This window comes from Prionailurus viverrinus, chromosome B3, assembly GCF_022837055.1.
Source record: "Prionailurus viverrinus isolate Anna chromosome B3, UM_Priviv_1.0, whole genome shotgun sequence".
Lineage (NCBI taxonomy): Eukaryota > Metazoa > Chordata > Mammalia > Carnivora > Felidae > Prionailurus > Prionailurus viverrinus.
Window position 1 is genome coordinate 131,974,818 of NC_062566.1, and position 13,178 is coordinate 131,987,995.

General features: G+C 41.5%; 1 protein-coding gene across 9 annotated transcripts in view; it reads right to left on the reverse strand.

Annotated features, from left to right (window-relative positions):
- The window catches only part of BTBD7 (BTB domain containing 7), an 88,835-nt gene that overhangs the window by 24,103 nt on the left and 51,554 nt on the right, over positions 1-13,178 (reverse strand). For 4 of the 9 annotated variants that reach the window (XR_007152980.1, XM_047862757.1, XM_047862758.1 and 1 more), the window contains exon 4: positions 954-1,162. The exons of 1 other annotated variant lie outside the window; for it this stretch is intronic. Coding sequence is in view for 4 of the 8 variants with exons in the window: in XM_047862757.1 (XP_047718713.1) it covers positions 954-1,162 (209 nt within the window). In the remaining 4 variants the exon portion in view is untranslated. Of the gene's footprint in view, positions 1-953; positions 1,163-1,580; positions 1,641-9,219; positions 9,781-13,178 lie in introns of those variants that run through there. 4 more of the 9 variants (XM_047862760.1, XM_047862762.1, XM_047862763.1 and 1 more) reach the window with 4 other exon arrangements.

Below are 13,178 nucleotides of genomic sequence, written 5' to 3' on the forward strand. Positions count from 1 at the left end.
CTAGGCTGCTCTCAAAGGTTTTTACCTTATAAGCAGAAATGCAAAGCTTTCTAAAGACGATAATCTGAAAGACCTGACAAACTAAGTCCCATAATGTACGCGGTCTGGATCAGGACAATGAAACAAGGTTAATGAACACAGATCCTAAATAAATCAAATCCAATTACGACATTTGTACTGCAATCAAATCACAGGTGCTAAGTGGATTATTTACCTCTGCGCTTAGTTTCTGACTGGGATGGAAGCAGTTTTACAATTTTCCTAGTACAAATATAAAGAAAGAGGAAATGGCTCAACGGGTTTATGTTTTTATAACATTAAAACTGTTGTATAGTTTCCGGCATAAAATTCATACAACCAATGCCAAAAAAAATTAAACTTGAACATATGTTACTTGAAAGTATTTTTTGCAATATTTTAAACCTATTGTTGGTTTAAATTACCAAATTAGATTGACATATATGAGTCAATGACACAAGAATTTGCTAAAAACTACTTCTGATTAAAAATAAATAGTTGAAAACATTCTTGTACTTGGGAAAGGCACACACACTGAGTTTTTATAAGCATTTGAGTGGCTCAGAAATTGAATACTACTCTTACTGTGTGCTTAAGCTACTGTCTACAGTCTAAGTATCTGATACTCCACGAGAACCAATAAATTGTTATAGTGAATTAATGGAAGCCAAGAAAATCACTGTTGGGATACGCTTCTGACCTTGCCTACTGCCTCCACCCCTTTGGTGTAGGTGGTTGGGACCTGGGCTTATTCACAATGCTGAGTCATAGCAGCAGGGGCACAAAGGGCCAGAGAGCCAGAGGCTTTTCCTGTACACATCTGAAGAGGGCATCCCTGGGTGGGCCAATCTCCCTAGATGGGAGAATAGAATATAGATGGGTTTTCTGGTGCACATATGGATGACAATGAATTTGAGAGGTGTATAAATGATTACCTGTAGGTAGTCAGACTGGATAGCAGTAAGCAGATGATCTTTGCTGAGTTCATAAAAAACATCCGAAGTCATGACCTGGGAAAATTCCTCACAGAGGAAATGTAAAGCTTGTCGGTGCACCCATTTAGAGCCATATGGATGAGAGCTCCACTTGAGGATGGCAATTAAGGTATCTAATGAGATGCTCTCAGCAATGATATCCTCACAGCCTAAAAGAGAAGGCAAATACTTCTTAAGATTAATCATAAATACTGTTTACTGAACATTAGTGTGTTAGACACTATACTTAAAAGTAGCAATAGTAAAAAAGAACAAGGAAATAAATAAAATTTCATGGAAATCACCAAGACTTGGTAGAATGGGATAACAATAGGTAACAATAGACTATAACATCTTTAGGAAATCTGTTTTTCAATAGAGACAGATCCACAGAAAAAGGCAGAGAATCTTCACAATTGTTTAAAAAAATAAGTATCTCTGTGCAAATCCAACACTTTGAGTAAGATACTCTAGTGGAGAGCACTGGACCAAAGGGGAAAGAAAAGAAGGTAGAAATGATACAATTGTGGGAGATAGCCAGTCAAAGGAAGGGTACAGATGACACTTGACTGCTAAGAGAATCCACACCTGGGAAGACAGGTGGGCTATCTTCCATGAACTAGTAGGACATCTGTTCTTTGCATCATTCTAAAAACGAAAACAAAACAAAACAAACTTGTTATTATTGATAGTTTAATCCCTCAGCATAGAGACAACATAATGCAACTTCATGCTCATCTGAGATTAATTCTGATGAATTAAAATGAAAGAAGTAGGTTTTTTTTTTTAAAAAAAAATTTTATTTATTTTTGAAGGAAGGAGAGACAGAGTGTGAGTGGGCGAGGGCAGAGAGAGAGGGAGACACAGAATCTGAAGCAGGTTTCAGTCTCTAAGCACAGAGCCCGATACAGGGTTTGAACTCACAAACCACGAGAGCATGACCTGAGCTGAAGTCGGTCCCTTAACCGACTGAGCCATCCAGGCACCCCAAAAGAAAGAAGTAGTTTAAGTGAAAAGAACCAGGCTTCTGGAAAAAAGTGACTATGACACTCTATGGGCTCAAAGAAGTGAAGATAACCTGAGGATAGTCAACTATTTTCCTTAGGAAAGAGCATTTCAAAATACTGATACAAGATAAAAGTAAAATCTGAGTGACAAAGCTTATAGAAGGGAAAATTGCTGAAGTTGGACGGAAATTCTTTATAACTAAGTTTACTGTAAAATCAAAAGGAATCCTGATAATTTGGGAGGAAAAAAGAAGCGTTTACCACTACCAACAACAAAAATGAGGCTAGAGAGGCTGCTCTCTAATGAGCCCAAGGCTTTGAAAGATACAGCCAAAAGAAAAGGAATCGATGAACTCCAGAGACTTGCAAAGCTCAACATTACTGTGAAACCATGAAAGGCAAAGACAGAAAGGTAATGACTATAGTCACCCTTTCCAGGTGATATAAGATCATTAGCAGCCAATACAGAGTGCAAAAAATAAAGCTTCATTCCCTTTTCTGATATGGTACCAGATAAGGAGAACATCATAGAGAATCGTGTAACCTGATTTCTGCAAAGCATTTAACAATATACTTCTTGATGTTTCTAGAAGACAGAGACTGCTGTCTTCACTGTAGCACCTTCTTGCCATGGCAGGTGCTAAATAAAAATTTGTTGAGTGTGCAAATGAGATCTTTGCAGATAAGATGAAGGGCTGTAGATGGATGACAGAATGGTGGTTAAGGGAACCACTTGGAAGTGGCACTGATTAACGTGGGGGATGGAGTGTGGGTTCTGTTTTCTTGATGTTATTCAAGAACTTGAATGAAGATGTGGAAAACATGCTTCAAAATCTCCAGGTGACCGAAAACTGGGAAACACAAAGACACACTGGATGACATGATCGTAAGTGGCTAGACAGATGGGTCAAAATGAGGGTGAAACAGAACCAGGAAAATTAGAAAGTTCTATATTTCGATGAAAGAAAATCAACTGCACAGCAGATGACAGGAGAGAGCTAGTTTAACCACAACCTATGTAAAAATACTACCTGGGTACCTTAGGGGAACGCATGCAAGATGGGACATCGCTGCTGTAGAGCTGAAGCGATCTCAGGCTTTTAAGATTCAAGCACAGAGTCCTAATCAATGGAATAATGTTGCACTGCTCTACTGTGTATGGAGTGTTGTGTTCTACTCTGTGCCCTGTGTTTTAGATGAAGCATTGACAAAACACCAGAATTCTCAGAGGAGAGCAAAAGAATAGTAGAGAGTCTGAGCCCTGTCACAGAAGAAAAGCTCCAAGCAACCAAGATTACTTGGCTTATGTAAGAGAAACCTGAGGAGAGACACAGGAAGTGATCTTTAAATGTCTGACAGACCTTCATGAGGCAGAGGAGAAATAACCGACTTCCCTGTTGTTCCAAGGGCAGGTCCAACATGTGGATGTTAAAAGAAGGGGACTTTGCCTCAATACTAAGACATTTCTAACAATTAGATTTGTTCCCTTCAAAAACATAAAAGGATCCTTCTGGAAAAATGCAGGAGCAAAGGCTGGCTCATCACACCCCTATGCTGGATATGGAGCTAAGGTCAGATAGTACCCGAGACGCTTCCATCACAAAGATAAAATCATTTTGAGAAAAGTGGTAACAGAGCATCAACATAAGAGTAATTTCATCTAAAGATTAAAGATTTATTTAACATGAGATCCTGAGAAGGAACACTGAGACCACCACAATGAAACATGCATGTAAACAACACCCAACGATGTGTATATGTGGTAATGAGGAGTGAGAAATACAGAGAAGTTCTAGACAGCTCTCATGATTTTATGAGCCAAATGCCCAACTGAGGAGGACAGGCCTCCTCCAGTAGCTAGAGGAAGAGTTGTTGTGAACAGGCACTGGACTAGGGTTGGGGAGAATGGGTCAATCTGAGAGATGTGCTTGGGAATGAAGCAAGTGAAGCTAGAGAGAAAGTGGTTACTGAAAAGGATGTATCACAATCCTATGAAACCAGGATATTGGCAGAGGTAAAGAAAGAGAATTAACAATAACATCATATATTTAAACTTCTGAGGTTTTCAAAGAAGTGAGACATGACAGGAAAAACTGGCCTTTGAAATCAAAACATACTGGACTTGAAATCGCACCTTGGCCACCTAGAAGCAAAGTCATTTTGGATAAATCCTTAACCTCTGTGAGCCTGAAATATTCTCATTTGTAAAACTGGGATTATACTCCTGACTCAAGATTGTTATGAGATTTAAACGAGACTGTACTTTTGACACGCTTCATTTGTTCATCTGGCAGCACCTACTTGCCAAGCACTGTGAATACACTGCTCTTTTCACCGCACATCTGTCCCCCGTGGCCTTAACTCCCAAAGCATCCTCGTGATTTTCAAATCTACATATAGTTCCAACCCAGAGCTCCTTCCTGACTCCCAGACTCACCCCTTCAACTTCCCACCGGGGAGTTCTGGGGCTCTTCTGCAGACCTCTTAAATGCAAGTCAATTCGTTTCCTCTGGGAAATCTAGAACCCCCCATCTTTTTTTATTAGAACAAATTTTTAAATGTTGTTATTTATTTTTGAGAGACAGAGAGACAGGATGAGCAGGGGAGGGGCAGAGAGAGAGGGAGACACAGAATCCTAAGCAGGCTCCAGGCTCTGAACTGTCAGCACAGAGCCCAATGCGGGGCTTGAACCCACAAACCATGAGATCATGAGCTGAGCTGAAGTCACTTAACTGTCTGAGCCACCCAGGTGCCCCTAGTACCCCCCCTTCTTCACCCCTGCTTTAGAGAAAGATACCTCTTCCTCCCAGTCACCAAAGCCAGAAATCTTAAGTACTATTACTGATTCCTTCTGAAGCCCACATGCACTCACCATCAAATGCTGTTCATTCTATTCTTATTTTAAATCCATCCCCTCCGCTGAATCTCTACCACCTCCCCATTTCAGAATCTGATACTTTCTCCCCGCATTACTGAAATAGCCTCAAAAAGTTCCTATCTTTCTCCCTTCCAATCTGTTCTCCATACTGTTGCCAGATGATCTTTTAAAATGTAAATTAGATTATATATGTAACAAATTATTCAATAGCTTGCAAATAACTTCAAGATAAAATCCAAACTACATATTCTTGATGGTCTGGCCCCTGCCAACTTCTCCAGTTCCATTCCTGCTCATATTCTACATTCCAGTCATACTGCATTCATTACTTGCCATTTCCTAGAGTTCCACCAAACTCTCACCTCCAGGCCTTTGCATATGTTGTTCCATTTTTCTGAAATGCTCTTTTTTATGTTGTTTTTTAAAAACTGTTTATTTATTTTAAGAGAGCGAGCAAGCACAAGGGGGAAAGGGCAGAGAGGAGAGGGAGAGAGGCGGGGGGGGGGGGAGAGGGAGAGAAGGAGGGAGAGAGAGAGAGAGAGAGAGAGAGAGAGAGAGAGAGAGAGAGAGAATCCCAAGCAAGCTCCATGCTGCCAGCGCAAAGCCTGATGTGGGGCTTGATCCCACAAAACACAAGATCATGACCTGAGCCGAAATCAAGAGTCAGAGGCTTAAATCAACTAAGCCACCCAGGCACCCCTGTAATGCTCTTAGGCACCCCTGTAATGCTCTTAATTCTCCTTAACTCATCCACGTTTTTTAGACTTAGCTTAAATGTTGCCTCTTTTCAAAAGCCTATCTTGATCTTGTTCCCCAAAGCCTAGGTCACATGTTCCTCTTATGTAAGTGTCCAGGCTGACCTATTTCCCTCTATATAATAGCATTAAATTATTTTATATTTCTGAAATATTTGTCAGAATCCTCTACCAGACTGAGAACTCCTTTGGGGAAGAGGGCCCACTTTAGTGATTCTACAATGCCTGACATCTAGGAGCTAATCAATTAAAAACAAAAATATCTAATCTTTTTGAAACTTATGTGCCAAGTCTGTACTTAACTTACTTACAATTATTTGATTTTAGCACTCTTTCTCAAAGAGGGTGGTATTATTATTCCCACTTTACAGATGAGAAAACTAAGATTCACAAAGATTAATACACTTGCTTAAAGTAATACAACTAGGAAGAAAAGTTGTACTTAACTAAACACAGCCTTCCCACCCCCACCCCCACCCCCCGCCTAAAAATTTCTCCCCCTTTTTATGCCTGTAAACTTAGGTCTTACATGAATCAATGCTCATCAGAACCTCTTCACTTTGTGTTGTTTTTTTTTTTTAAGGGTTTTTTTTTTAATTTTTTTTTTTAACGTTTATTTATTTTTGAGACAGAGAGAGACAGAGCATGAATGGGGGAGGGTCAGAGAGAGAGAGACACAGAATCTGAAACAGGCTCCAGGCTCTGAGCGGTCAGCACAGAGCCTGATGCAGGGCTCGAACTCACGGACCGCTAGATCATGCATGACCTGAGCCGAAGTCAGTCGCTCAACTGACTGAGCCACCCAGGCGCCCCAGAACCTCTTCACTTTGAACCACTCCTCTTATGGACAGGAAAGCACATTATAAATATACCGAACATGGTGATATTAACTCACAAATGTGAAAGGAAGACAATTAGGCAAAAAACTAGAATGCTAAAAGACATATTTTAAAAAGAGATTTATCTAATATTGTCAAACATAATATTTCCATATTACAGTAAAGGATTTCAGCTAGCGGTAATTTGCATTTTCTCAAGGTTATCGATAATGGAATGAAAATGTATATACAGCAAGCAGCAAGGCAGAAAGGACGCTCACAGGGAAAGGCCAGCAAGCAAGATGTTAAAAGGCTTCACACAATGCCCTTTCTTTGGTAAATTTCTGACCAGTCTTATTGGTCCCAAAACATGAGCAGCACACTCTCAAAGATGATTGGATTCTTGTTGACAAAGTGATACTAACCAAACCCTGTAAGACCAATGTATAAATCAGAAGGTTCACTTATGTACAGTGCTGGTATTCATTCCTAGTGAGCAGAATGCCATAGTCTATCTCAGCTCTTCTCAAACTATCTTGGGTCAAGAAACAGTTGTTTTTGCTTCTTTTTAAATTTCTAATCTGTCATGGACCAACAGTTTAGTAAAAACACTGCTTGAAAATGGTGGCAATGTCAAACTGCCAAAGAATTTCTAAATGCTTACTCTCAATAACTGTACTTACCACAGACACACTTTGAGGAGCACCACTCTGTCCAGAATCCTTTCCCCATGTCAGTTTCACAATATATAAAAGTCAGATTTGTTTCCTGCCATTTAGTAATAATTAACCCTCAGAGGCAACTTTTTCTTCCTTTTTTGTTTCTCTACAGAATTTGCTAACTCCATTTCCTAACTAGAGATAAAACTGTATCTATATTTCTTTTTTTTTTTTTTTTTTTTTTTTTTTTTTTTTTTAAAATTTTTTTTTTTCAACGTTTATTTATTTTTGGGACAGAGAGAGACAGAGCATGAACGGGGGAGGGGCAGAGAGAGAGGGAGACACAGAATCAGAAACAGGCTCCAGGCTCCGAGCCATCAGCCCAGAGCCTGACGCGGGGCTCGAACTCACGGACCGCGAGATCGTGACCTGGCTGAAGTCGGACGCTTAACCGACTGCGCCACCCAGGCGCCCCTGTATCTATATTTCTTTAAAAAATTTAAAAAATATATTTATTTTTGAGAGAGAGAGTGAGCGCATGCATGCATGAGCAGGGGAGGAGGAGAGAGAGAGGGAGACACAGAATCTGAAGCAGGCTCCAGGGTCTGAGCTGTCAGCAACACAGCCCAAAGCAGGGCTTGAACTCACAAACCATGAGATCATGACCTGAGCTGAAGTCGGAAGCTTAACTGAGCCATTCAGGCGCCCTGGTATTTGTGTTTCTTTGAAGATAACTAAATACACAATCAGAACAACTATGTTATCTTTTTTAAACTAGAAGCCTAAATCTTAAGACTATTATCCAGAGATGGCAGATTACTGTTCATAATCACCACCACTAAGCCCTCTGATCCCACCCCACCCATGGGCAGAGTATACATTCTGACCCCAAGACTTGGAATTGGCCATGAGATCTTCTTTTGACCAATCGGAGGTTAGTGGATATGATGTGACAAAAAGTTTCAGAAGTACTTTTAGGAACTGGAACTCTTGCCTTCTGCCACTTCCACGGTAAGAACACACTGTGGCTAGCTTATTGATCCTAGGAGAATGAGCAGCAGTGGGAACAGAGTCACCCAGCCCTGGTAAATCACAGTGGCAATCAGCCACTGCAAACCTAAATTCGTAATTTTAGCTGACCTGGAAATTTGTGAGAAATATATGTTCATGTCCCATACCACTGAGATTCCCCAGTCGGTTGTTACACAGCAATGGTTGACCAATATACCATATACCTTTTTGGATGAACTTACAAGTCTTTACCAATTTCCTTGTAACAGAAAAAGTCATCTGTAGCCAAGATATATAATGGCTCAAAGGTGCCCATGTATTTATTCTGCTCAGGTAGCAGATTTTCAATGATATAGTTGTAAGGTTAGCAGATGAAATATGAAGTCAACTTCTCATGATTTTTCTTTTTTGGCTTGTGTGAAAACTTCATTTTACAGATCCATTGCCTACTTGTTTAATCATCTCTTCTATTCTCTTTTACCAGGATATTTTCCTTCTAAAACTTGATATTGGCACAAATGCCTCTTTTCAAAAATTTGAGCTACATACCACGAATGACCAAGGCAGAGATATAAAGAAATAAGCAAATCAATCTGACATTGAGTAATACAAATGACTGTTACTGCTGTATGTAAAATAGCACCACTTTCTGTTTTTACTATCAACATTTTCCCTCCCTCTTCATGTTCCTCTGATAACTAAGATAAGCTTCAATGTTGTCACATTTCCAGAAGACGCTATCAGGATCTGTCTGTGTTGCCACTCTCATGCTCTTCATTATTCCTAAGTACACTCTCATACTTGTTTCACCAGCACCGGTAGGAAACCTTTTCATCGGCTCATGTCCACGAGCAGCTTCTAGATTCAGAGTTTCATAGTGGGCTTGAGGGGGGAAAAGGAAGAAAACAGGCAAGGAGAAAGGAATGAAGGGAATGGAATGGTGGAGGGAGCCTACAGCTTGCCATGCTCCTGTATAGCTGTACTGTACAGACAGTATATTAAATTTAGAGGAAGTCTGGCCTTACAGCAGGCATGGTGGCTCTTCAGTGGCATCAGTCAGAAATAGAAATAAGACTTCAAGTGCAGATAGGGTTGAGAAAAAAGTTGCTTCAATTCTTTCCACGTAACCTGCATGGGACTGATTCCAGTTCCCAAGGAAAGGAATCATGAAAAGAGAGGCAAGTGAGGGCAGTCAAAGAGCATATAGGTTTGAATTCAGGCAGTTTCATCACTAACTCTTGATTCTCTCCCTTAGCACCCTGTGCGGATCAAAGTACACCCTCCATGGGTCTCATTTGCTCATTCAGAGGATGAAACAATCCCATCAGAGTTCTGAGGATTCTGTTAAATAACATCGGTGGGCCAGTATGTCCATTAACACTCCCCCTTTTCTAGGCTAGAAGTCTTAAATCAGCGGTGCCGACTCTACCTCTCTTGACATACAGACCTGGTCAATGTGTCCTCCAATTCTTCCTTCAAGATGCACTTTGATTAGCCTCTTTATTTTCTAAATCCTCAGTATCTCACACATCAAATACTGAAAAGCTTCCTACTGTCTCCTTCCCTCAGTATTCCAATCCATATTGAGCACACGGCTGAAAGGTGTACCACCATCACATCAACCCTGCATCTTCTCCATTTTAAAAAGGCAACCGGAATTCTAGAGCCAAGGCAGAAAATGAGAGTGAGACATACAGGGATTAGAAGAAGGTCGATCTGTGCTGCAGTGGTTTTAACCTGCCAGTCCTTGGACTCTGCCATTTGTGAAAGCTGGCTGGATGAATACTCCTCTCCCACTCCTTAGAAGGACCACGCTGAAGATTTTACAGAGTGCCTTAGAGGGTCCTGGCGGGGCTGAAACCCTGGCACCTCCAGTGGCAACCACCCCAAGGCCACTCTTCTACTACTTTACCTCCTCCCTGATCTCACTCTCACTGGGTCACTCTCCTATTCGGGGGATTATTTACCAAATAACACAGGCACGCAAGACTGTGTTTTAGGCTGTGTTTTAGGTAGGGGTTGTGGGGGAATGGGAAGAGACACCCACATATGAAAGGAACAGAAGTGGCCCTACAAAACAAGATTCCTGAATGAGACCCTGGAACTAGATCAGTCACTGAACAACTGGTAAGAAGGACCCCCATTCCTAGTGGTAAGTGACACTTATGACAACACTATGGTTCTTCATTAAGTGAGGTGTCAGTTCAGTAGGAGTGGTGACACTTAATGGGAACATTAGGAACTATGAGGACCTGAAATTGGCCGGCTTTCGCTAAGTGGTTTCAAAGACATGAAGAAAGGAAACAATTGGCTCAGGTTAGCCACCCCTCAATCTAGGCATTCTGTCAAAGTCAGAAGACTTCTAGGTCAGTGTTTTAAAAAACCCTTATTTCCTGCAGCTGCAGAACAGATGCCAAAACTCAGGCTCCAGATTTAATTTTAAAGATATCAGACTCACAAAGACTTGAATGCAAAATCTTAACAAATCTGAGATAAAATCTGGGTCCTAAAGAAACAGTTGGTGACAGAAATCTGGAATGGGTATATTTGGGTGAATGAGTGAGGAATCTCAAACCCCAAGATTTGTCTGTACTTTCTGGGTGGGAGAAACAGCTCTCCTAACTCCTTGTAGAGGACAGCAGCCTCCAACTGTCAGGAGACCCTTCAGGTGCCTTGTCCTCTTCAAGGTCTGCCTCTGCCTCCTCTCACTAGCACCAAACCAATAATCAGGATCTGATCACTCATGATCACAGTCTGAGTGAGAAAACAGTTTCTGTTCTGGGAGGAGTGTATTCTTTCTCCCAAGAATTACAAGACCTGGCAATATGGACCGGCAGTGTTTAGAGGATCGCTCATGGGAGATCTTGAGAATGCTGGACCAGGATGCTAGGTCTGGGGAAATACAACAGGTGCAGGAAGGTGTCTGTCTGAAATTCAAGGCATTCACCAGGACATCCTTTGTTGTTTCTCTGCACAGTGACAACAGAGACTGGGAAACTGTAGCAACCGTGGATAAAGCAACCCAGAGACCTCTGGGATGAAAGTCTGGGTCAAAACACCTGGCAAGTCACCCAGACCTGCTGAAATACTAGCAAAGGATAATGAAAATCTAGGTTGGGTGATAGAAAAGGGAGACTGTGCTAATTTGTACTGTTTCAACTTGCTTAACACTAAACTGTTTCCCACAATCTCCATTCCTATATGGTTCCAAGCGAAGTTGGTCAAAAGAGAAACGTGTGAGATCTGGAAGGCAAAAGCAGCAGTCCTCCCTCTCTAAAAGTCACCATAACTGGGTGTGGTGACGGGCAAACACAGAGGTGCCCGTGGGTTCCAGCTTTTCCTCGCTCTCCTCTGCTCCAAGCCCAGTTCTCCCTCCCAGCTGCAGCCCAGGTGACTACACCAGCCCCAGGTCACCACCAGATGCTTGACGGAAGAGCCCCAGACAAAACAGCCACTCCGCACGTGCTCCCCTCCCTTGTGCAGCCTCAGGGCAGTGGCTTAGAGTGCTGGGCCTCTCAGGTTGACAGGCTGTTAGCTCCTCCGCATTCTACTTCCCTCCTGTTCCCATCTTCCCTTCCCTTCCCTTCCCCGGGGTTCCCCTGTGGCTGTGTGAGGCTCAATTCCTAGAATTCCCTTATCCCCTAAGAGCTGCTCAGCTTCCCTAACTGAACTCTGAGTGATACAGTTTTGAGGAGAATATCAATTATAGCCTCCAGCCAGTTGCAGCAGCTGGGACTGTGGCTAATTGCGCCATCCATCGTTCCTGAATTGAGTCTTTTGTAGAGGTGTGGCTGATTATCACCTTGAAGACTCTGTGATGAATTGGATCTAAATTACTGTTTTTCTCCTCGTTAAGTTAAATCACATCAAATTATTGATATGAAACCATTTTGACATGTGAAAATAACATAAGATTAAATAATGTATTAGTTTTCTATTACTGTGTAACAAATTACCACAAACTTGGCAGGTTAAAACAACAAATCATCTCGCATCTTCTGTGGGTCAGGAATCTGGGCACAGGTCACCTGGGCGCTTAGGGTTTTGGAAGGCTACAATCAGGTGTCAGCTGGGCTTGCATTCTCATCTGAGGAACTGGGGAAGTTCTGGGGAAGAACTGGCTTCCAAGCCCATTCAGGTTGTTGACAGAAATCATTTCCTTGTGGCCATATGACTAAAAAAGGCCCAGCTTCCTGAAGTTCTTGCCATGAGGTCTGCTCAACAGGCCATCTTACAACATAGTAGCTTACTTCTTCACAGCCAGCAAGGGAAAAAGTCTCCAGTGTAAGTCTACTGTTAACGACAGTCTTCTCAAATGTGATGTAATCATGGGAATGACATCTCATCTTCGCCACACTGTACTGGCTAGAAACAAGATGTATGCTGTGCTCACACTTAAGAGGAGGGGCTGCATGAAGGGTATAAGTACCAGAAGATTAAGATCATTAGGGGTCACCTTAGGGTCTACTTGTCACAGTAAGTTTACGGCCATTTTAGTAACACAGTTTCTGACATACGGGACAGTCCTCATCATTTTAGTCTGCCCTGAGCGCTCCTTTCTTTGATCTACTGCAGTTGTCTGTTCTCAGAACATGTCTAACTTTCCACTTCCCTGAGGAAGGGTAGGAAAAACTGCAATCAATATTTTAGGTAAAGTTGCATTATAATTTGGCAAAAAAAAAAAAAAAAAAAAAAGGCTAACTGACAAGGGAGCCAAGAACACTCAAGGGGGAAAGGTTTGTTTCTTCAAAAAAATGCTACTGGAAAAACCGAACATCCACATGCAAAAGAATGAAATTGGACCCTATCTTACACCACTCACAAAAACTAACTCAAATGGATTAAGGACTTCAATGTAAGACCTGAAACAATGAAGCTCATAGAAGAAAGCATAGGAATAAAGCTTTTTGACATGGGTCTTCGTAATGATTTTTTAGAAATAAGACCTAAAACACAAACAACAAAAAATAAACAAGTGGGACTACATAAAGTAAAAAGTTTCTGCACAGCAAAGGAAACAATCAACAAAATCAAAAGGCAACTTATAGAATGAGAGAA